The sequence below is a fragment of the Nilaparvata lugens genome, chromosome 1, assembly GCF_014356525.2.
Source record: "Nilaparvata lugens isolate BPH chromosome 1, ASM1435652v1, whole genome shotgun sequence".
Lineage (NCBI taxonomy): Eukaryota > Metazoa > Arthropoda > Insecta > Hemiptera > Delphacidae > Nilaparvata > Nilaparvata lugens.
The window spans coordinates 16,441,712-16,466,858 of record NC_052504.1 but is presented as its reverse complement, the minus strand read 5'-3'; the positions used below and the strand labels follow the sequence as shown (position 1 = coordinate 16,466,858).

The 25,147-nt window shown below is 34.9% G+C and overlaps 1 protein-coding gene across 2 annotated transcripts in view; it reads right to left on the bottom strand.

Moving 5' to 3' along the window:
• Positions 1 to 22,341, bottom strand: part of LOC111049282 (protein NDNF) — a 46,783-nt gene extending 24,442 nt beyond the window's left edge. Inside the window, exons 1-2 of one of the 2 annotated variants that reach the window (XM_039431944.1) lie at positions 21,883 to 22,341; positions 14,885 to 15,213 (exon numbers count right to left, since the gene is read on the bottom strand). In XM_039431944.1, the coding sequence (XP_039287878.1) occupies positions 14,885 to 15,213 (329 nt within the window). In that variant the 5' untranslated portion in view covers positions 21,883 to 22,341. The remainder of the gene's footprint in view (positions 1 to 14,884; positions 15,214 to 21,882) is intronic. The other variant, XM_039431948.1, reaches the window with a different exon arrangement.
• Between the last annotated feature and the right edge of the window lie 2,806 nt (positions 22,342 to 25,147).

The following is a 25,147-nucleotide window of genomic DNA, read 5'->3' as shown; positions in this document are numbered from 1 at the left end:
GCATAAATTCATGAAATTCCTGATAATTCATCAAACATTCTGCTCAACCTAAACCTAATGAAGCAATTCCATTTATGTATGACATATAGGTTTAAAATATGAAAATTCTTACAGATTTTATTCAATTTCAATGTCTTACAGATTTTGTTTAATTCCAATGTCTGCTTTTTAAATATCGTCTGTTCTCCTTAGATTGATCTTTCTTCTGCGATTAAAAATAACAGTTTATTCCATTCATATAGTTTTATACTTCTTCCCTGAAAATATATCATATTTATACATTTATCTTGATGTGCGGTATCAATAATAACATGTTATAATGATAATATAATATAATGCATGTCATATTAACCTCAGAACGGAAGGGTAAAAAAGGTTACAAATCGTTGGTCTGACAGACTCAAAATTAAAAACAATTTTTTAAAAATCTTAGTATAGCTTTTTGTTAAAAGTTGAAATAAGGGTCAGCCATCCACTTCACGTTTATCATGACACAATATTATATTGTAGCATGATTAAGGACAGCTTTTATTTCAAATTGATTAATTCAATAAAGGATAAAACCAGTGGAAATCATGAATATCATGAAGCAATAATATTGTTTGATTTCACTGTTACTTTTAGATGCAACTGTTATTGTTACTGTTACAAACCATATGTCATACAAAATATTTGTTATGTTGATAACAAAAGTCACACAATTTTCTCGAAAATGAATCCTCCTCTGCTTCCCTCTTATTTTAATTGTATCTTTCCACTGAAATCGAAAAAATTGCCAAGCTGAACAAAACTATACCACTCAACTTTGTTGTCGAATGAGCCATTAATATATTGAAACTTTAGGCATATTTCCAATTGAAAAATGCGTTTTTCTTAGAAAACAGCAGCTAAGAGGAAAAGTATCAAATGATTTTCCTTATAATAATTGCTATTCATGCAACATTTACATCCTATCAAAATAACACAAGTTCACATGATTCATGCTTATAGCTGCAGATTTTCGATTAATGAGAGTGATTAGAATATTCCAAGTTATTCATCTGTCTAATGCGAGTTTGATTTATGAATGTATTGTCCTATCTTAATTGAGTTTCCAATGTCTAGTCTAGATCCATAAAAAAAAACATTTAAATAGTTAGCAACAGTGTTGCATAGTGCTGCTATAAATTAATATGCATCAATATCTCAATTCGAGTTATTGTGTTGATACTTTTGTTGAATGTGTGTTGATAACCTATTGTTACGTAACACTCTCATGAATTATTAGCTTCCGACTCGTCAAGCAGGTCATTGTCTTTATTGTGTTTGAATGACCTATAGAAAAGTACACTGTTTTCTAAAACTGATCCGTCGAATCTGTTGAGATTCATAACAATTTGTAGATGAGATTTACGAATTCCTAGGTTCAATTTCTTGGCTTACGAATGGAAGGGATTTAGCAAGCATTTCAGCAAATCACTTTGTTCTGGAGAGAAATTAGAAATCGTAAAATAAATTCTGAGGAGTATTAATGGGCCAATGATTATTTTTATCGTAAATTATGCGATTTTTCCAATCATGATAATTCCGATTTGCTTTTGTATAACCCAAATTGTTTTGTACCTATGTTATGCTTGGCTAGATATTTTGTATGCATTCTGTTGAATTGTACCTGTGTGTTTGGAAGATATGCGGAATATTCGCTTGAAAAATTTATTATATTATTAAGGAAACTTTTTAATACAGTGTGGAACAGACTAATAAACAATAGGGAATTAAAATTTTTAGAATAAAAATAATAGAATAAGTAATGTATATGACAACTACACTATATGGGAATATATTTACCAGGCCTGTATTGTATTGCTTCTACATTTAATTCCCTTCTAAAGGTAGCTGATTTGAGTTCAGAACGTCATTTCCCATTCAAACCACTTGAAAAAATTTGAAGTTTTAGAAATTCGGATCATTTTAACTAGGTATTGCTGTATAATATTTGTATTGGATTTAGAAAAGCGTCGCTTTATGATGGATGACAACTGCAATATGCGAATGTTTTGAGAAAATAGATTCTTAGTCATTTGTCTGTTTTGGACCAACAACTGTAGTTTATGCTTCTACAGACAGCATATTTAAATTCATCTCTCATATCCTCTCTCATTCAATGCAATCTATTCTGACCAATGCAATCTGATGGAAGAATATGTTGGAGTGGATAATTTCTTCCAAGAGAGTAGTCCTTTTAAAGTTTTTTATTAATAACTTTGCTGGGGATGATGCCTACGTAACCCTTATAAGTGGTTAAGTTGTAGAGTGAGCATTACTGTCCAAACTTCGCCACCTCAACAAATAAAAAAGTCAATCTATTCTATAAGTTTGTGCGAAGTTTAAAGCTGTGCTTTTACCAAAGTTATTAGCAAAATGTTTATTTTTCCGTCCTTATAGATTCTATTAGATTTAACGGAACTTGACAAACATGTTCATCATGTGTATGATAAGTTATGTTTAATCTAAAAGAATCTATAATGACGGAGAAATAAAAATTTTGTTAATAACTTTTGTGTAAACGCAGCTTAACAGTACTGGTGAGAGATTCGATGTTCCAGATGGGTTCCGAACCTTTGGGTGCCTAAGTATCGCGAATAAAGAGTCAGATTTTGTTGAAAAGAGTCAGCTGTAGAATTGGTTGAGGTTTAGATATCGATATACGCGGATAGGCTCCGATTTTGGAAGAGTTGGACGGAGAAAAAATAAAAGCAAACGATCTACGCAGCTTGTCTGTTATTTTTAAAGTAACAAAGAGTGGTTCGCGCGAGAAGAGCGTGTCTGTCTTTTCTGCAGTTTTTTGTCGGTCGGGGTACAGCAGCATCACGCACGCTGTCTGTGTTCTGTGTGAGTGTAGAAATGAATCATGCCGCTGAAACGATTTTAGCAGCTTTCTGTACTGAGGCACAGAGGCAGCGTCTGAGTCTGACCTTCGACGGCTACGTCATTTGGGATTGGGAGTCGAATCTGTCTGCCTCGGCTAAAAACTGCCGACTTTAACACGCTTACTAATCTTTGGCCGTCGGTTAAGTGCCAATTATTCAGACTGACACCAGACGAGGAGAAGACGAGTGCAGGAGAAGGAGGAAGCAAGAAGTGAGGGAGGACACGTGCTGCCTGCCTAGATTCATTCATAAATATTGCGCTTTCTGTTGTTGTTACTACACGTATCAACTACAAACCAACGTCTGCTTCCTGGCTGGCCGGCCTCACTACTACACGTTTCCCGCATAAAAGCAATGCAACATCATCGATTGCACTGGTCTTACACTGTTGGACATTGCAGCAACTGTCACTGATAAGGAAAGGCAACTGCACTTGTCTATTCGCGGCATCGTCTCAATTCATTCAACTTTCATTTTTATCTAACTTCAATGTGTTTTTTCGACCAGCAATAATTCATGATGAACTACACTTGACCGTCGATCTTCAAATAAATCTCATTCTCTTATCTAATTATAATGCATTTTACTTGCTGATGTTCATTATTTGCAGTACATTCAATATTGTTGTCAGACGTCACTCCTCTAAATTCTCTCTCAACACATTACTTGTTGTACTTTTATCAAATTCTACAGCGCATTTAAATCCTGCGTTGTGTTGTAAACTTAACTGAAACTAATGAACATATGTATTAAGTATTTGAGTTTTTTCTTTAGGGCTACTTTTAATATAAATAAAAATATAAATCTCAGTACCCTTTTTTTATTTAAAAGGGTAAGGTACTAATACTAGATTTATATTTTTATCTGTATTGAGTATTTTTATTAGGAAAGTAAGGAAATTAGGAAAAAGGTTATCGTATCATTTTATTGGTTATTCTGGAATAAGCTTACGATAAATATTGTCTCTCTCATATATTAGATCTTCAAATTATAGATGTGTGGATTTTACGGTACCGTTATTATTAATTTAATTGATTTGGTTGAATGATTTATCATTAAATTAATTAATGCGGTTCCATCTATCGTTCTTGAACAAATTTCTTGTCCTTTGCAATGCATTTATTATTACAGAATGTTCTTCAATCACTAATTTTATGAAACATGATGAATTATTAGCGAACCATGTTGAAAAATGTATGAGGTGTTTGGAAATTGATAGATTGTAACTGATGTAAGATCAGAAGCCAATATCGACTAGACGTGATCGTGTCGTAAGTGTAGTTTTTTCCCATATTTTTATGTGTATGTTTAGGATTTTTGGAATTGTATCAACGTATTCTCGCTGTGTTGTAATAATTCGTAAGAAAAGTAGATGTATCCGGGCAGATATGTTAGAATATTGAATATATTAGTGAATGCTCTTGTGCGCGAAATATTATCAGGCTTCTCTTGAAATGTTAATTTCCAATAATTTCTTCTAAGGGGTTTTCAATAATTGTTGGGGTTGGTGTATGGAAAAGCTATTACTACATGAATGATTCATTCTTGAGACAACGTGAGCAGGCGCACTCTCAGCAGCCTCCACTCTCCGAGATTCATTTATTGGTACACGGGGCAAGGGAGGGAATGTGGATGTGGAGTACAGTATGTGCTCTGTACTGTGTAATGCGAAGTGCTCTGTGAATGACACCTCCTGCAGCTTCCTAGCACTGCATTCCGCATCACACCTCTGGGCTATTAGCGCCGTTTCGCCCAGAATGGTTGTAGATCTTTTTTTGGTGAGCTATGTCTAAACTAGTTGAACTCCAAACATTTTTTAAATAAAGTGAAAACGATAGACCAGCTTATCACTTTTAAAATTAACAATATTCAACACTATACATCTCATAGCTTAGTAGCTTTAGCTATTTAGATTTAGTAGCTTCAACATAGCTATTGTATTCAGTTTAAACACATTAAAAATCATTTTGAAATAATGTAGCAGGCATTTTGAATAAACTTTTAAATTCACAAAATACAATTTACATATGGAAATTACTGAGATATTGCAATTTATAATTTTATAATTTGGATTTCCGTTTAATAGTAATTCATTAGCATTTGAATAATTGCAATATCTCAGTAATTTCCATCTGTAGACTGGCTGGCCGCTATGGCTTCGTTTAAAATGAACGCTACTATCAAGAGATTGTCAGTTTGGTGTGAGAGTAAGCATTCCTGACTGGCAATTAGGAGGTACTGGGTTCGATTCCCGGGCTGACAAATAATATTTTTGAATAGTAGCGCTCATCGAATTTCCATCTAGCTGCTTACCCTGTTGTCAATATTTGCAGTAGCAGAAGTCTTCGGGATGAATTACAGCATTTAATATGGATTTTCGTTTAATAATAATAATTAAATACAATTTAAACAAAATATCATTGAGAGTACGGTAGTCTTACTTGAGAAGTCTTGCCCGTTTTTGTGTATAGTTTTTGGCAATTTTGAATAAATTGTTAGTTGCATCTGTGATTATACTGAAAACTCTGGCTATACTGCAATTTTGTAAAATTTAATTAATGTAGGTCTATTTGCTAGCGTTTCACCTTCAAGCGTTTCTAAAACACAATGAATTTGAAATTATATGGTCCTGATCCCTGATGCTGATTAAATTCTAAAACACAATAAATCCAAAGTAATATGCTAATTAAATTATTGCAATCATCTCTGTAAAGCTTGGAACGTCACTTGAGCTGAAAATCTGTTTAGAAAGTACAGTAATTGAGAGTCGGCTAGCCCAATCCCTAATGGGTTGCAGGAAATATTGATGGTGGGACATCAAAATAGTCTGGCAGTAAATATGTTTTGTTTGAGTGAGCATTCGGATGCATTTATGCAGAAGGAACCAGCGGCGGCCGAAAGTGAATCGGAAAAGGACCAGACTGCATGCATTTGTCTGTGTCTGCTGTTTTGCATGTCTGAGCGCAAGGCAAGGCACTAACCTAACCTACAGCTACTGCTGCTGCTGCTGCAATGCACCTTGTCCTTGCTGCCCGTTCAGTCTCCAAATTTGTGACAAATTTAACACTTCTCCTTCGTTGCGCTGCGCTATGCTGCGCTTCGGACCCGAATATGTTAAACGAACGTTATTCAACGCCACTGATAAAAAGACCTAATAGAGTTTGTTCGACGAATCCGTCTGGACTTTCCAGACGACGACTTAAAAAAAGAACAAATGGGTTCCAGACTAGATCTGACTGCATGCCACCTTGTCTCCACTCTGCACTCTGTTTTCGCGCTGTCTCGCAGTGACTAGTGACCGATCGGTTTCCGCCAGATTAAACGTGAGATTAGCACGCTTCTCAAATAACTGCCCTGCTCCCCTGCTCCCCTGCTCCCGTGCTCGGGTGGCAAGTGCCAGCGAAAACAAAAACAGTTGTGAATTAGGCTAATGACAAATGGCGAATGCCTGGTTTTACCAGCAATAAAGCTCAGAGCCTTGTATCTGATATCCAAAATGAGAATCACTACCTAATCTTTGAAACTATACGAACTGGTAATAGATGATTTCCAGATTCATTTATATCTTCTATTGGATTCTATATTGCAATCAAGTCAGTTTCAGAAATTCTATTATTTTCATAAGCTAGATCAAAATTGCAATGATTTAGCGAAGAGAAATAAAAAAATAAATAAATTGATAAATAATAATAAATTGGATGGTATAGGTATTACCTTTTGTGTATATCTTCAAGATATGTAAAGCGTAACATTCATAATATATCTGCGTTGTACCGTACAAGTTCCTCTAGATACTGTATATCTAGAAATTGTATATAATCTAGAAAGTAATTTCAATTAATTTTAAAGAAACGTTATAGCCTAAACTATCTGCCTTCATAAAGACTGTAGAATCCATGAGCCCAATAGGCCAATACCAATAGAATCCATACCAATTAGCAGTAGCCTACTCGTTTTTGAATCTTTGGCTGCATGGAATTGGCAGAGAGTTTGCGGAAAATCTTCATCATTATTGATTAATTAATTGTGTTGAGTAAAAGCAATTTTTTTCGACACAAGTTATTTCTTATTCTGAATTGAATTTAAGTATCTATATTGTTCATCTTTATAAAAAATTAGAAGTTTTATTGTTTTCATGGTCCAATAAATGTGATAAATCTCAACCAATATTCTCTATTTAACCTATTCTCTAGCATCAATATTCGTTTATCTATTTCTTTTTTCTATTATTTTCTTATCAGGTAGCAAACTTTTGCGGTTTTCCCTGTATGCTCCCACACTTTAATCTTAAATCCCACACATAAATTTCAACCAATATTCTCTATTTAACCTATTCTCTAGTATCAATATTCATTTATATATTTCTTTTTTCTATTTTTTTTATCAGTTAGCAAACTTTTGCGGGTTTCCCTGTATGCTCCCACACTTTAATCTTTAATCCCACACATAAATCTCAACCAATATTCTCCATTTAACTTATTCTCTAGTATATCCATTAGTCTATTTCTTTTTTCTATGATTTTCTTGATCAGGCAGCAAACTTTTGCGGTTTTCCATGTATGCTCCCACACTTTAAATGTCCATAAATAGAATAAATCTGAATTTGATAAGGATGACACAAAGAAGAATGTTGTTATATACATGATTATATCGAATTGTATAATCATGGTATCGAATGTGATAGTTGAATCACAAGCACAACACTTGTGGCGTGGAAGTGGGCCTTTCTTATTTAGGAGGTCGGCCACTCTGCGCCGCGCCGCGCGTTATTTGCAACACGTGCGTGACAGGCCGGGCCTGAATAGCGTTCGTTAAAGTTCGATCGTTGAATCGCCATCTGCTTCCTCCTCTACTCTTCTTTAACCGGTGTAAAATTGAAATTTCCTTTTATTTTTGGCGCTGCTGCTGTTGTTGTGGTAGTGAGCCGGTGCCGGTGCCGGTGCCGGTGCCAAATTGTATCTCACTGATCCAGCTCATGTCGACTAGCGCCAATTCCTAGCTAACAATAGTTTAAATAGCACAGCATGTGTTACACCAAAAAAGTTCTCATTTTCATCCAAGCTCCGTCTCACGTGGTTTTAGTTTGGTAAATGATTGCTCCTGTTCATTATCCTTAATTGGTTGTAAATGGCTAGCTTGTCTCTTCGAATTCACGTTCAAACTATAAATTTACTTGGGGGTACTTGTAATTTCCATACCAATTAAATAATTCAAGTAGCCCTATTAAACTAATTAATTAAATTCACTTGATTACTTCGTCATTGAACACTTCTATATATACGTATAGAATCTTTATTGTTTTAAAATCTTGTTACCAGACTTATTTGTGTGGTTTAAAATAAACTCTGATAGTATTTTACGTTTTGATATATCACTATATGTCGACAATAAATTATTCTTATTCAATTTGCATATACGCGAGATTAGGCTGCTCTTGAATTTCAACCAAATTCTCGCAACATTTTTCTTCCATTCTATTTGTTGAATATTTTCTGATAGAACAATATCAAATCACTTTTATTGAGAGCCTCGTTTTCCATGATTTCTTTCACTTTTATTTCTTGAACATCGAGGATTGGTATCCTCATTCGAGTGGATGAAAATAAATTTGGGGTTTCATAATAATTGTTTTCAATAGGGTTAATTGTTACAAATTATTTATCGTATTGAGATTCATGAGCTTCTAACAGATCTCTCCTGACTTTGGTCTGGCAAGTCTCAATCAGGTTGATACATTTACAATAATTAGTTTCCTTCTCATCACTATAATATGGTTGGCAGTTTTTCAAGAGTCGATATGTCACATTTTCTATCGACTTTCTTCCTTGCTTACCATTTACTTCTTCCATAAAATGATAAAATCAAATCATTAATTTTGAAAGTTGTTATATTACACCTTCTAACTAACTCTCTAAAATAAATAATGTATTAATATTATTGTATTGTTTCAATATTTGATGAATGACTAATTGGTATTTCAAATTATTGATCTAAACTATTTACAGTTATTTGTTTCCAAGAGCAACAGAGTTCGATCACCCAATGACCAAGTTAACTAGCCTAGCAATGATCAAAGAACGAGGCAGTTCTTTATTACATGGAGATCTGATCGGTTCGATCACGAGTTCAATGTTAAGATTTGAAAATATTGGTTTCAGTTATACGGTACCTTACAGGTTTGCTCCACTAAGATGATTGGAGTAAGATACTAGTGTACAAGTTGGTGTTTATTTGCTATTGTTCAAGATGAACTTATTGATCAGTTTTGTATTTATTTAAAGCAATGATCTCGCTTTTATTAATGCAATGTTCTCTCTGACCTGGCTGAACCATTATCACGCTCAAGAACGGTTCACGCTTGCTCACTGCTATTCACGTCATTCAGTTTATTATTTCACTCTTTAATATTGTTCCTCACTTGGAAAAAGTATCTCACTACTTTGTATAATATTTAAAAATAATGCATGGGCCACTCCAATGTCATGTATGACAACTCTTAGATGAAATCCAAATTGAAAGTAAAGGATCAATATTGAGGAGTCTCAAGTTTTGTAGTTTAGTGGCAGGCGTAAAATCGAGTTAAGTACTTAAAATCAAGTTTTTGAATGCTCCAAATTATAATTAGGCTATTTATTCATTTACATTAACCAATGCACAAATCAAATACATGATTAGAATAAAAACCTGTCATCCAATAACTCTTTTTATTTCTACACCTATATCGATGACCACTCTCTAAATAAACTAGGAATATATAGTGTGATTTATTTTGAAACGTTCCGAGAAGTTATCCTCCAGATGTTTTGGTCCTTGTATACATTTTTAACGAGACGGGAGTAGCCTACTGAAATGACTCCAGTTTCACTTCACACTATTCAGCGCTGGATAAATAGTCTTCTCTTGTCTATTCCATTCGTCTTTGTCATAATTCTACATAATATATTACCTTCCTCTTTCTCTTCTCCTTCTTCTACTCAGTTCAGTTCTCGTTGTCTTTTTTCCACGGTCCTCCAGCTGTCCAACCCATCCTATCAAACACTTCACATTGCAATTGCCACTTCAAAGTAACATCCGCTAGGTGTGTTGTACTTGTACAGCGAACAGCCCCCTGCCTTCCGTGAAATGATTGATCATTGGTTTGGTCGTTCGCAGTCATTCTAAATTAAAACCGGCAATAATTGAGAATTAAAAAGGCGAATACAATAGACCACCGACCGACCGACAAGCTGATCGCTTATCGCGGAAATTGTAATTCTGTCTTCCAATTTCAGATTCGTTAGCAAGTAACAAAGTTTTCCGTCCCACGATGGAATGAAGGTGCCCTTGAATAATGACAATACAATTCGATCAGTGCAATGATTTCAACTAAAGTCGTTCGTCATCCCAATTGGCAAATAGAGGTGTTCTGCTGTGAAAAACCATCGATCAATCAGTCTGAACAATAAATTGATGCCGCTTCGATATTTTAATCAAACAGCCATCATGTAAGCAGAGAACTATTGCAGTACTATTGAGACGTTTGTATCAGTCAAACATGAACCTAGGGCATGTATGTGAGAGATGAGAGGAATGATAAACGATGGAAGAATGCCAGTTGGAGTCATGAATGGCATGGCAGGGGGGTGAAGGGGTTTAGGCAGCTCGCAGCTGGGCATTTGTGGTTGGCACCAAGGTAGGCTGGTTGGTGATTGGTGGTTGGCAACTTGATTCAGCTGATTTATTTATCCATTCTCAATTAGGTCTATCGTGTCCAATTACAGTTCACTTCAAAGTTGACAAAGCAACACATTTCCCAAGGTATACTTATGAATTCTTGAATTTCTTTGATATGTGCATTGTTATTATTGCAGAACAGTAGCTCGAATTATTAAAAAATATAATCATCCTATGTCTTAATGATGCAAAACATCCTATGTCTTAATGTAGAATATCGTATGTTGAAAAGTGTCTGTAGATCTAGTTGTAATACATCTTATGTATATGAAAAATATCTAAATAATGAGTTATTCTTTAAAATCTCCTAACAAATGACATTATTACTGTAAATTGAGTAGGAACAGTTATGGTACATTATTAAATTTCAAAATTTGAGAAAAATATGAAGTTTTTTGCTCTCCTGTAAAGTACACCATTTTGACATACGACCTTTTGCACTTACAGCGACGATATTGGACAGTTTCCAAAATTACTATTCCATTAAGATTAAAAGTTTAATTTTATTTTAATTTTTCAGTTTCAATTGTTCATAAGGTTGAAACGCTCAACCCTTTATTGCAGATGCAAACTTGCATCCTGAATGCAACCTGGGTTTGTAATATTGTTTGATTAAAAATCTACGATCTTGTCCAATCTGTGAACTTCATTGGGGGATGCACCTATATTCAAAAATCATCTTTCTCGTCTTTTGTAAATGACCAGCATTTTTGGCTACTGCTCAACCTCCCTCTAATTGAATCATTCATAGGCCTATGAACTGGATGGACTAGTCAATTACTGTTCTTTCATTCTCAATATCTCATTTTCATGATGAATAGTGACCGATGTTTGGTTATACTTTCCACTTTTCTTAAGCAACTAATTTTTTTGGATGAACAGTTTCACTATTTAACTGAAAACTTCAACATCAGACCTTAGTCAGCAAGGTCACACATTGAAACTACTTTAATAAAACTATTGATGAATTGGTAAAAACGCCGGTGGGTGTAGGACAATGCGGTTGTGATGAAATGAAGATGGTTCTGCGTATAACTTGATGAAAATAACCACCACTTTTTATTGATTTTGGGTATTGCAATGTAATGTAGCCTATGCTATTTAAAAACTGTCTTCATCACTTTATCTGTGGTGGAACAAAGTACCGAAAAGTCAACAGCATACAGATATAGTATAATATAGTTGAATTTTGAGTAAGAGTTGGTTGAATGAATGAGTTCCCTGGACGAAGTACTCGTGTTCAAATCATCCCAAAACGACTTGGAAGCGTTGCTGTTCAAATGAGGAGATTAGCACTCTGCTAGTTGCGGATGGAAATTATAAATTATAATGTGGTTGGTAAGGTGAAAACGTTGTGTTTGGGAGAAGCCGGCGCATAATAGAATTTTACGATCGTCGGGCGCATGCTCCGTTTATTATTCGCGCAGCGATCGTGTAGCGAAAAATGCGCGCCGCAAGATTTCCACCACGAAGCACATTACTCCGACAAACGATTGACGCACGCATGCGCAGGAAAGGTGAGAGCCGCGGTTTAATTGTTACAATAAAGTACATTGTAGCGCTGATAAATAAGTACGAAAAGAGTGGCGAATTCGCCGTCTATCGACAGTTTCATCACACTTTCAAAACGGACCTTCTGGCTTAATGTCGGTCGGCAATTTTTTCGATATTTCTTTTTTGGTTGGTCGTTGCTATCGGGTCGTGAGCCAACTATGAAGAACAACGATGCCCCTCCCCCCTCTGCACCTATACCCTGGCCCAGCTCCATTGCTCCTACTTTATTAGTGTTACTTATTTGACCATCAAAAGCAAGCAACGGAAACTTGGTTCAACATTTTTACTCAAGCATTGTTTTAGTCACCTTTTCACTTAGATCGAAGGAAAATAATGAAAACCAATTGAAGTAGGAGAACCCTACCTATCACATATTATTACAGTCTGGTATGGTATTTATTCTGAAATTGAATACCAAGAATACCGGTAATAATTATTGTACTTGCTTCGTTGAATGGAATGAACCAATTCACAATGAAAAGTGCTATCCATAGCACTTTGTACTATTTACATTCATTAACGATACTCTGTATATTTCCTTTCAAATTTTCAATCGAATGGTGTCCCACTATGAACTTCGTTCAACCATCATTATGGGAAAACGGTGAGGAAATCTGAAAGTCAAGTCATCTTATCCGTCGATTGACAAAGGGTAAATGCGAGAATATTAGGTTGATTTTGACTAAACAATTCAAGAAACTCATATAATATAGTCAAAAATTTATTTTCAGTATAGACTAATTGTTATTGGCTATTGTTCTCTTGAAAAAATTAATTAAAACACTGGTGATGGTAAAATTATGAAAGAGTTTTCGTTGTATTTTATGATTCGTTAAGAATCATCACAAAATACATCGAAAATTCGTTAGTAATGTAACGAAGTTACCAATGTTAATGAGAGGGCGAAAGGAATTCGCTGTGTGCGAATCTATCATCTGCCTGTATGAGTGAACATTAAGATTCCAGCTGGTGCCAGGATTCTTTGCACTCTCAATAAACGTACAGCTTGGCCGATTGTTATTGCAGTATTACGGTGCAGTTGTATGGACTTTGGGTGCATGCACTTAACTCAATATGAGACATTTTGCCATTAGATGATTACTGCCAGCCAATGAGATCGCCTTCAGCACGTTTTTGAAAGTGTCGCAGTACCTGTGTGCTCAAAATAGCAAAGCATTACCATTCATTCACTCACTTCATTCACTATAGGCTAATTGTCATCATTTCTCAGCTTTAAATTGCACTTCAACTGCGTGTCATTACTTGCAACACGGTACATGAACGTGAGTCTTCCAAATAACAATAAATAATCGTGAAGGAGAATTTCTTGACTGATCAATAACCTCTTGGTTATACTCCTCACTTTCAGGCACTCCAATGTCAGTTGTTTGTCTCCCTCTAATGTGACAAATATAATGTTTTCACCCTCTAATTTGCTTGTAATGGATACTTACATGCCTTGTCTTACAAGTCTATCATGCCATATTTTATACTTTCTCATGACGAACTTTGATAGCGGAATGGTTAATTAAATAATGAGTGTCTTTGAAACTATTAGAATAAAAAGCAGTCGTTTGGTCATGTCAGAGGCCCTGAAATTATCAGTTGCGACCTGAAAACTCTGACACCAGACCTGAGCCAGCCAGGTCACCCGATATTATTATTATTTATTAGAATAAAAATTACTAGCGCACCATATTGAGTTGCATTGATCAATTCGTCACTAGTTCTTCACCCCATAAACAAATACACTATTAATAGAATGGTCTTTCACCATCAATGTAAAAAATACGCGTATTTTAAATATTTGGTGAAGTGGAACCCTTGGAATCTCTCTTCTTACAGAAGTCGTAGACAATGATATTTATGTTAATATTGGGCGAATCAAAGTTGTAGTAATTTTTTGCTAGACACATTTTCGACTGTACAACATAATGTAAACCATTGTTGCTACTAATCGTATTATGTGATATGTTATTTATACAGTTTGTTTCATTATTCACACTGATTGTGAGTATTTTTCCTTTCGTAAATAAATTACAATAGCAATTTGGTCGAAGCAAGTGCCACTGACTTTGCTGTACAGTCGAATATGTACAGTGAAACGCATAATTAGTGGCTGACCCAAGAATATTAATGTGATGCCATTTCGGAGTTATCTATGTCTGAAACAACATTTGTTGTTTTGTTTATACAATTTGAACCAAATTTATCATGAATGTAGCATTTTTTCGTAAAGAACATTTAGGGCCGGTTTCCGAGCTCGGGATTTAGCAAAGTCCTAGACTTTAAACAGCTGGAGTCAGAAAATTGGCCTTCCAAAACGGGGCGTAGTCGCAGCTTTTTTAACAGTAGTCGTAGTTTTTATTTTCTCATTTCTATAATTGGAAACAGACATTCCTAAATAATTCAAAGTAGCTGAAACTTTACATTTTTTTCTCTTTATTTTATTTTTTGTTCAATTTTCTAGTTTTTCGAAATTTAATTCAAACGTGACTATGACAATGACTGCGATTACGCCCCGTTTTGGAAAACCAATTTTCTGACTCCAGCTGTTTAAAGTCTAGGACTTAGCTATATCCCGAGCTCGGAAACCGGCCCTTAATGAATTGTGTATAATTGGATCAATAAACGAATGAATGAGTTACTCAATCGTATAAACTGAACGAGTTATTTAACTAAGCGAGTTATTTAGAGTAGTGACTGACCTCTTGGATTCACCGTGATGCAGATAAGAGGTGATCTGATGGTCCTCGTGTAAAATTGGTATGCTGTCGTGGAATGTATCCTCCTTGTTGGCGTTTAACTTGTAGTGGGTGGCGGCGCGGGGGCGGAGTGAGAGGGGAGGCAAAGTGCGCGGGGGCGGTGGAGGTGGAGGCGGCACTCGTTCTGCCCTCTCCCTGAGTGAGGCGTTTGACGCCATACTGATGAGTGAATGCAGCTGAAGCTGCTCAGCTGCCGACAGACTCCTTCCAGCTGCTAGCACCGCAGCTGCGAAGCCCCCACAAACCCACGTTAGCCATAAAAGCCACGGCATCTGCCAACAAACATCAACATCAAAAATATAGGAATCAAAGACTTACTCTGATTTATCTGAATAATTATTAGATCAAAATCATTGATACCCTATAGATTTAATTCAAATAGTTAGGTTAATTAATTATTCTATTATAGAACTTCGTTTCTATGGACAAAATGACGGTGGTCAAATACATACAAATAAAACGCGAACTAGACATGCCTTACCACTCTCTCTGTGTGCACAATCCCTAAATAATTTTTTTTGGGAAATGTTTAAACGACACCACAATATTTTAAGGTAAAAAATAATTTATTGGCAGAAATTAGTTTCTTGGAATATGCAATTGGACTTGTTAGTGTAAATAAGATAGTTAAGATGATTTTGACGCTGGGAAAGTGGAGACTCTGAAGATAGCCTGCACTCTCTTCAATAGTTGATGATCGATATAAACGATGTTAGACAGCTCTATCGCTTATCACAGCTCAGTCAATGTAATAATTTTGAATATTTTTGGAGGGTATTTGAAGTCTTTGGTGAATGAAACATTCGTACATTGCCCGAATTTTTATAAACTATAGAGCAGAAAATCCCTCTAGTCGATGGTTTTTGGAGTGACTGGAACTATTGGAGTGACTGGAGGTTCACTTCAGAGCATTTCCCCATGATTGTCAGTTTCAAAAATGACACAATCTCAACAATATTATTTTTGTACGTTCATAGGTAAGTCAAACAGCATATTCTGAGAAATCTATTTCTGCCAATACATTTTTTTCACCTTGAAATAGTGATGTATTTTTCATTTATAATCCGTCCGTTCCCCGTTGCATTTACCTTGGTGTCCTGTAAGCTGGGTGCTGTACTTGTGGGTTTAGAGATATTCTGATTTCTGGCAATATTATTATTTTGGTATCAGTGGATACGTTACGTCTAAAATTACAGTCTCTGATGGAATTATTTATTTTGTACTATTTTCAATCATTATATTGTTTTGGGAGAATCTATGCATTCTTAAAATTGAGGGATCCTTCTTCTGCGATACGATCCAATCTCTCTTACCTGCTTCAAATAAAACCAGTCATGACTCAATTATCTATTCATGATAATTCCTCTGTTGAAATAATGGAATTCTCCTTTTGCGTTACGATCAAATATCTCTTCCCTGCTTCAAATAAAACCATTCATGCCTGTTCACTCCATTAAGTGTCTTTGTATGTTATATTCGTAATTAGTTTTCAACTATGCAACCTGTCCTTTCAAATCTTCTCATAACATTAATTCCATGTATGAAAATCGAAGTTTCTGTTCGATTTATGGGTCAAAATATGTAGGACAAAGTAATAAAGGAACAAGTTGGAAGTTGCGAGAATCGTCGCTATTGAAGAGTGAAATTTTGTACGCCTTTCATTTAGTGTTCAAGATTCAATTATAGCTGGCTGGCAAAGTGCACAATTATCATGATTCACGCTTTACTATTATTATTGACACAAATATAACTTCAAGATTGGAACTCTCCGGTTTTCCTTATTCAATGCAGGAAGAGTCAGGTTCAACTAAGTTGAAGTTTCTAATACATTGAGTTGCATTAACCAATTTTGTTTGTTCTGAAGCACAGTTTTCGAAATTAGCTGGCGGAAATGCCATTACGGCAGACGCATGTTCCGAAACCACAGAGGTGGTTTTAGATAGTTGGAGCGCATCTTCGACAATAATTTTGGTTATCTGTTCTGTAACTGCGGTAGCCTAATGAGTGAGCTCGTAAATCTCAAAGACATGCTCATGCCCACAGATTAGGCTATTACTATTTCTTTAGCGGTGGCCATCCATCTTTCATACTGCACTGACGTAGGTTGAGTACCTCTCAAATGATATGATTGTATTTTTATCTGATAGGAAAGAGATGGGCTAATTGAAATGAGAAGCTTCATTTCCTTTGAGTATTACCTCTTCTCCAGAACAGATCTCAGTTTACGATTGGAACTAACAATTCGTATGCAACTGCAATCCCAACTTCATTCGACTGATTTCTAATAAAAATTATTATGCTGGCTCATGCATGCAGGCGACTCGGAGAATTCATTATTAGGTCGCATTGGATGAATTTGATTCTTGTAAAAATCAGTTTTTGGAAAAATAGTGGGTTTCTTCCAATAATAAAAAAGTACTTGAAGTCTCTCCAGAAACTTAGTTTCTCTCTATTAATTTGTCAGACAAAAATTGTTCAATATTTCTTTAGTTATGTTCTACAATGTAAATTGAGAAAACTTTTATTGTATTGATTTTCAAGGAAATTAATAATTTCCACTCATCACTAATAATTATCAGTCTCATTACCCACGCACAAACCTAGAGCTCATGTGGACATCACACTCAATAAAGAAAAAATATTATTTGCTGTTTGAGGAGTGATACTATTATAATATAAAATTAAATTGTATTAAGTAGAATAACGTAGTTTATTGTCTCTTCTAATTGGATTTAAATAGAAAATAATATCTGAAGTCATTCAATTACTAGTTAAAAAAAAACTTTCAAGTGGTTTCCCGCGTGTGATCATGCAGCGCTTAGTCCATAAGTATGAGTATTGAATGGGCTGCATGTACTTTCATAACCATCAAGCTGAGTTAACCTATTTTTGGTCTCATTTCAACCATCACGTTAATAGTGACTGCAACTTTCCCGTAACGTAATGGCATATGAATTGTAGGTGAAATTGCTAATAATGAACTGCACACTACTCAAATCACTTTCATTTAATTCTTTTTGTGGTACCACGTTACTTGCATCTCGCATGTCGTGATATTTCCGTAACAATCTCTCTTCAATGAATCGACCTATGAATACTGTATGATCATTATGCCTTCAATCATTTCCCAATATTATATTTTTGACTTCTTCTCCTCCTCGCTTATACATTATTGATTTTATCCGTCTTGCTAATTAGTAATGTTCAGATACGAATCTATTTCAATATTGCAATCAATTTCAATTTGGAATTTCTCCTACCTGATAATTTCCGTGTTATTCACCTAAACGTTTGTGAAATTAATCCTTCTGTTCTATTCTTGTTAGTTTTAAAAAATATATATTTATTTTAATAGGAGTTCTCGTAGACCTATTATTTTTGTTATATTGTGAAAGATAAAATGTCTCAGTACGTTGAAAGAAGCTGAACCCTAAAAAATTGCATAATTTTTATTGTGGAGTGGATTTAGGTCTTTATCAAGTGTATATTTGAAGAAAATACCATTGATTGCTTAAACTTGTCTAAGTGGGAATGACGGGGGATGTTTTTTCTTGGAATTTAATTTATATCGGTGGTTTGATGGTGTCAACATCGAGGAGCTTTGAAGGCTGTCATCAGTGAAATGTTTCCAAAAACCTGATGCACAGCCTTAATTTTCTTCCTGAGGGCTATTTCCACATTATCTCTAGACTTGTGTATGGGTACTGAGTTGGATGAGAGATAAGTGGATCTACAGCTTTAAGTTGCTTCCGAACCACTCACTGGCTACAGCCATAGAACTGTAAACTCATAAATTACAATCTCATATATGATAACTCATAAATAATAATCAAATTATACATGATATTTAGAGGAGTTGGTTATTCAAGTGGTCACCCTCACAAAGAGACTAGCAGACTAGTGTACATTACTGTTCAAACTTCGCCACTCCATCAAATAGAGAAGTCATTCTATTCTATTACTGTTTATTCATTTACTATTCTATTTCGTTGGTTATGTTAAAGTTATAGATTCTTATCCCAACTTATCGACAACTTATCAGCGCAACGACAGAGCCAATTGCTTCTAATTTATATCGGTTTATTATTCAGTAAAGTGATCCTACTAAGGATAGTCTCCTATAGGGAAATACAAATTGTAATTAATTGTATCAGGCTTTTGTTATGTATTTCTTTTTTTGTTTTATTTGGTATTCATATCAATAAAGATAAGGAGAGATGAGGAAATAAATGTTAATATACTTTACCACTCTACATTCGTTCAAATTCATGAATTGTAAAGTGTTGTGTGGCAGAGAGGACCTGGAGTCCTAACTCCGCCCTTAATAAAGGCTATCAATCCGCTTGAATTCAATAATCGAAGTGAATGGTGAAGATTAACTGTGAATAATTAATTGTTACCATATCCGTTTTTTTACATTCCAAGTATAGAAATACTACTCAAATGATAAAACCTTCCTGCATTGATTGAAATGTTATCAAAGGAAAATTACTTATTTGTTTTCATTTGAAAAAATACCAGTGTATCTCTATCTCCTCTTCTTATAAATATTAGCACATTTTTCACAATGATACATTGGTTTCATTTTTGGACACTTGAGAGATCTTTCAGCGCAGAGCTCACCTTGTGTGTTGACAACTATGATGAGAAAATCAACAGATAACTCAACGAAATATAATACATGCCTCTCAACTTTCAAATTTTGCAAACTACAGTTCCATTCATACTTTTGAACAATCTTGACGCTGGTTCACTCTCATTCCAATCTTAATTTCCTACTCCCGTTTATTCATCATTCCAGAGTGGCATTGTATTGTTTATTGTATACTAGCAGGTAACCCGTGCTCCGCAAGGCTCTAATTAAAAACTTGACAAACTGAAAACTTGACGCGATGAAATCTTGAAGAATTGAAAATAGGCCTATAACCATCCTCAGTAAATCTATATGCAAAATCTCAAGTTAATCAGTCTAGTAATACAGACGTGATGATGCGTCATTCGTGAATTTCCTATCCCGCACCTGTATAAGCCAGTTATTTCCTTTATTATAATATAAATCAAAATATAGATATAGAACTACGTCATATTATGAATTTCCTCTCTTCAACTGATCTAATCGAGTAGAACTTTTATCTTTTTTTTTCTCTCACTTTTTTGAAATTTATTCTAAGATATCTTCTATATTTCTATCGTTCCTTCAAGAAATGTTAATTTTTAAGAAATTATTATGGAGTTATTTTAAGAAATTATTTTCAACTTTTCTTTGATTAGTTCAAAATAATGTCACAAGTTTACAGTTTTTATTTAATTTCATTATAATGTGAAATTCAGATCTACCAAGGTTTGGCTTGCATTGAAGTACAATTGATTATTGTATGGTATATTGTATATTGTATGATCATTTATAATTGTATCACATTTATCTTAGAATTTATGAAAAGGAAAGTGATAATGATAATATTACTTCAATGAAATAGAAATATGGGTTATACTATACTGAATAAATAAAACATTCCCCTGTGAATATAGAGAACTAGCCTAAAAGCTCGGACCTCGAACAATTCGTTTATCATTAAGAAATGATATTCTCACTTAGGTTCCTAATAAGAAGTGAGTTAGAGTGGTTTACTGTCAAATGAGTTTGACCGCCAACTTATAGCTCAATAGGAAAGTTAATATGAATGCATTGTTTATTAGGCCGATTAAAGAGTCCTTTCCATTCATCCTAGAAAAAAATCATTGATGTGAAATCATTGTTTATTTCAGTTTCCTATCTAAATCCATCAACACTGTTTAAACAAGATTAGATCCCCCTTTTCTATTTATCATTAATAAAAAAAAGCTTAACGAGTTTATTATCAATTTGTTCAAAAACGTCCAAATATGAATTACGAGGAGATGAAGGAATTGCAGATGTAATTCTCTTCCTTAACTTCGATTGAAACAAATGAAATGCATGAGATGAATAAATGAAATGCCTTCGATCTTCCACGATCAAAAGTTGCCGAATTAGATTTTTGGTGGGTTTGAGTTTTTTCAATCATTAATGTCCTAGTCCACGGTTTTATCTAGATTAAAACTTTATCTAAACACCCAACAAGTATATTTAGCTAGAAGGTACTTGGTCTGATTCAAAGATTCAACTGATTTAATTTGAGATTTTCTAGCAATATTCATTCATTGAATGGGTGCTCATCAAAGAAGAAAGTAATATTTGTCTTAGATCATTTTCATTACTGTTCATCGATTAACTTGTCAACTATGCCTTGGTATTGCTTTCTCTGTTATATTTATTCTATCCCTCCAATATACTATAACATCCACCGTGATACAGGAATCTTAAAGCATACTACATCAGATCTATCCAATATGAAAAATCATAGGATCATCTTGAAACTATACTAATTTTCCTTAAAACTCATTAAATGTGATAGATATTTAGGGCCTGAACCGTGAGATTGACTCAGGAGCATTCCATCAGAGAATAGAATAGAGTAGAATTGGATAGAACCAAATAGAGACAAATAAATAGGCAAATTAAACAGTATCTTTACTCTGATTCCATCTAGTATTGATCTACCTATTACTATCACCATGACATTGATTGATTATGATGCATTTTCGTCAAAAAATTGATATTGTATTATCAGGTTATTTTAGACTGTGTCATCACCGAAATTTGGAAGAAAAAATAGCACAAGTATTACCTTAGTATTTTATCTATCAATGTTATTACATCAGTGTCGTTTGTAACATAAATAAATAAGTTATAATTACCTTATCTTGATTTGACTGTGATTTCACAATAATTTAGCGTTTTTCTCATTTGTGAATGGAAGTGGAACTCTAGACTAATTTTCGGTAGGTAATAAAGTCAAGTTTGAATGCACACAATGAACAAATTGAATTCAGTATACAAAAAATAGAAACGTATGTTTTACCTTCGCTGTCAGAAGTGCATGCTACTCGGAAGTGGTGTGTGAACTGAACATAACAACACTCGGAAGGTCTCAATCGTAGATTGTTTTTTTATTAAAGTTTCATGTTGCGGGAAGGGCTTTCGAGACGGATACTAGTAGAACCCTAAAGAGAAAAACCACCGCACATGTGTGTTGAGTTTAGAGTGAGAGGGGATGAACTGTGAGGGCTTTTTATTGTAGCATCCCTTAGAAAAAAGGGGTAGTTTGGCTAGTGGATGTGGTGAGCTGAGCCGGGCTGTGTTGAACGCGGGAGAGAGTGAGCGCGAACTGGGATCTGGGACCGGTGCCTCAGTCTCCGGCGTTCGCTGGAACTTTTAACACATTTTCTCCCCACCGCACGCCAAATCTCTGTCGCGCATCTCTCTCTGCGCATGGCTGTTGTTAACACAAACATGATACTTTTCAATTATTTTCTCGATTAGTGATATTTCTAATTAATTAGATGCTCGATTGCTACAATTATTATTTTGTTATCAGTGAATAATTGCCAGACTTGTTGTCTGTCGGTTTTTGATTGATTAATTTTCAATAAAATTTGACGTAATGTTTTTTGATTTACGTAAAAATTACAATCAATGTTGCATTGATAGTACGCTCATTATTCATTTTCGATTGGTCCAAACTTGCTAATTCACAGATAATGGACTATTATTAGACATGCATTTCTGTATGCAATTCTGAGTATAGTAATCAGAGTTAGGAAAAATCTGCCACTGATAAGCCAATTAAACATCGATTTTTGGACGTTTGATTTTTTTGCCGTCCTTATGAAATCTACCAGATTAAACGGAACTTGGCAAACATATGATCACATCATCTGTTTGTCATGTTATGTTTAATCTAACAGAATTTATATGGACGGCATAAAAATCGTAAGTCCTAAAATCGATGTTTGTGAAACTAGACATACGTCCTCTGCTGAACTTGACATTTTTATTATAAGTTGTAGGGAAGATATTCTTTCTTATCGAAGAGTACCTTTTTGTGTGGCTGCTTCATAGAGTATTGAAACTTCTTAATGAGTTTCTTACTGTGTCGGATACTTAACGATGCACACGATTCGGTGTGAATAGAGAATTCTATCAACCATTGGGTTGTAAATCCCAATCTTGTATTTCTGCTGTAAAATGTGTTCTCTACTTATGTTATTTTGTTGGAATGAACGACTTTGGTCGTGTTATGTGTCTTGACTAGTGTGTCGCAGCTTTGCAGATCTCAAATTATTATACTGTATTTCAATATTGTCCCAAGATAAGTCTCTAATATACAATATTTGATCTTATCTCTTGCTGGATGAGCTCACATAATCTTTAAAGGGCGAGTCTAAATTAGACGTTTTTTCAAGCGTTTCGGAGTCGACAGGGCAGGAAGCTCTCAGATTGGCTGATTGGTTTGGCGTTTGAAAAATCGCTTGAAAAACCTTATATGGTTTCGCCCTTACACTTTCGATATTATTGAGATGGAATGATGAAACAACCATTTGATTGGTGGTATTCGAACCCACTACCAGTCGCAGCTAAAGCAGACTTGAATGTGACACTCCTTATTACTCTTGTAGACCTACCTTTACCCTCGATTATACAGGGAATTTATTGGAGTATATTATTGGGATTTGTCAAATGAAAAGACAGCTCTGATGATGTCAAATGAAAAGGCAGCTTAAACAGTGCTACACTATAATAACCTTACGAATGTTGTGACTAAAATTTTTTATATGTCAAATGAAAAGGCAGCTTAACTAGTTCTACACTATGATAATCTTATGAATGTTGTGACTAAATTTTTTATATGGCGCACATCAAGTATATATCCGAATTCTTCCCCAACGTTGATGAATGTGCCTTCAGTAAACGTAGCAACAGATGTTTCAATTCAGCTTGATCAGCTGGTAGTGGAGACATCTACTAACAATCCTTGATAAAGCCCTAAACGTAAAAATCATAAGGCGTTAGATCAGGAGAACGTGTAGGCCATGCATGGCAATTGATAGGTAATGTAATATTGAGCCTATCTAGCTCTAAGATACAGTGGCTTTCAACCTATTATAGCGGATTAGAGCGGAAATATTGCACACTGGTGCCAGCAAACAAACCGGATTGAGTTGTTTTTTCCACTTGATATATCATTTCTTCCAAATGTAGGCTGAGTTTGATGTAAAAAATATTATAAAGTGTTGAACCCTTGATATTCATTCATAAACACTTTGTACTTACAGTGATTGAGCTATCATTACGCACTATAATGTAACAAATATAAAGAGTTGAACTGGATATTCATTCATAAACACTTCGTTCTTGCAGTGCTGTGACTATTTCTTGCAGTGGCTATTATTAAGTACTAAAATTATTTTCTAAGAATGATTCTCACATGATTACTAAATTAGTGCGTGTGTAACGGGAGGAATAATGATGTGGGATAAATTGATGTACAGATTTGATGGGTTCCGAACCACCGGGAAGTCATAACTGAGAAGGCCTATTAGTAGTCCTGTTTCTTAACCGGTCAGCCGTTACAGTTGAGCGCTTTTATATTTTAAGTATTCATTTTTCAAACCCCAGTCCTTCTCATCAAACAAGAAAATCTTACTCATGCAACAACTTTCAAAACTCCAGTTTATAAAATTGCATTCTGTAACCTGTTGTTCGAAGCTCCTCCATAAAAATGTGCAAGCTGCAGTATCTTCATATTTCTGTGCAGCCTCTCAACTCACACAGTCATTTGACATGAATATGTACAAACATCGCGTGCTTTGCGATAAGATCTATAATTCCTGTTCATTGAGAACATAGCTATTATCATCGACGAATGCATTTGGTACAACCTGATAAAGATGTAGCATCTAATGATATGTTCATGTGTTGAAGTGAAGATAATGCTTCGTATATCTCAAGTGACAGTTTCCATAAATAAACTTGTTGGGGCGCTTTTCGTATGAAAAGTCTTTGTCGAGAATTTCCGGAGTATCGTAGCTACTTTGAACAGTATTGAGCTGTTAGCACCGTATAATCACGTGATTAGGAGACATTAGCGGCCGAGCTTTCATAAATAGGAGAGCGGGTCTCTCTGCACTGCACTGCACGGCGGTACACCACACCACACCAATAGACCATAGTCTCTCATTTCAAGATTTACATTCGGCTTGATTGAACTTAATTATAGCTGACTAGCCTTCTAATATTCTGCAAAGAACACGATCTATCTCATGAATATTTCTCACTCTTACTCC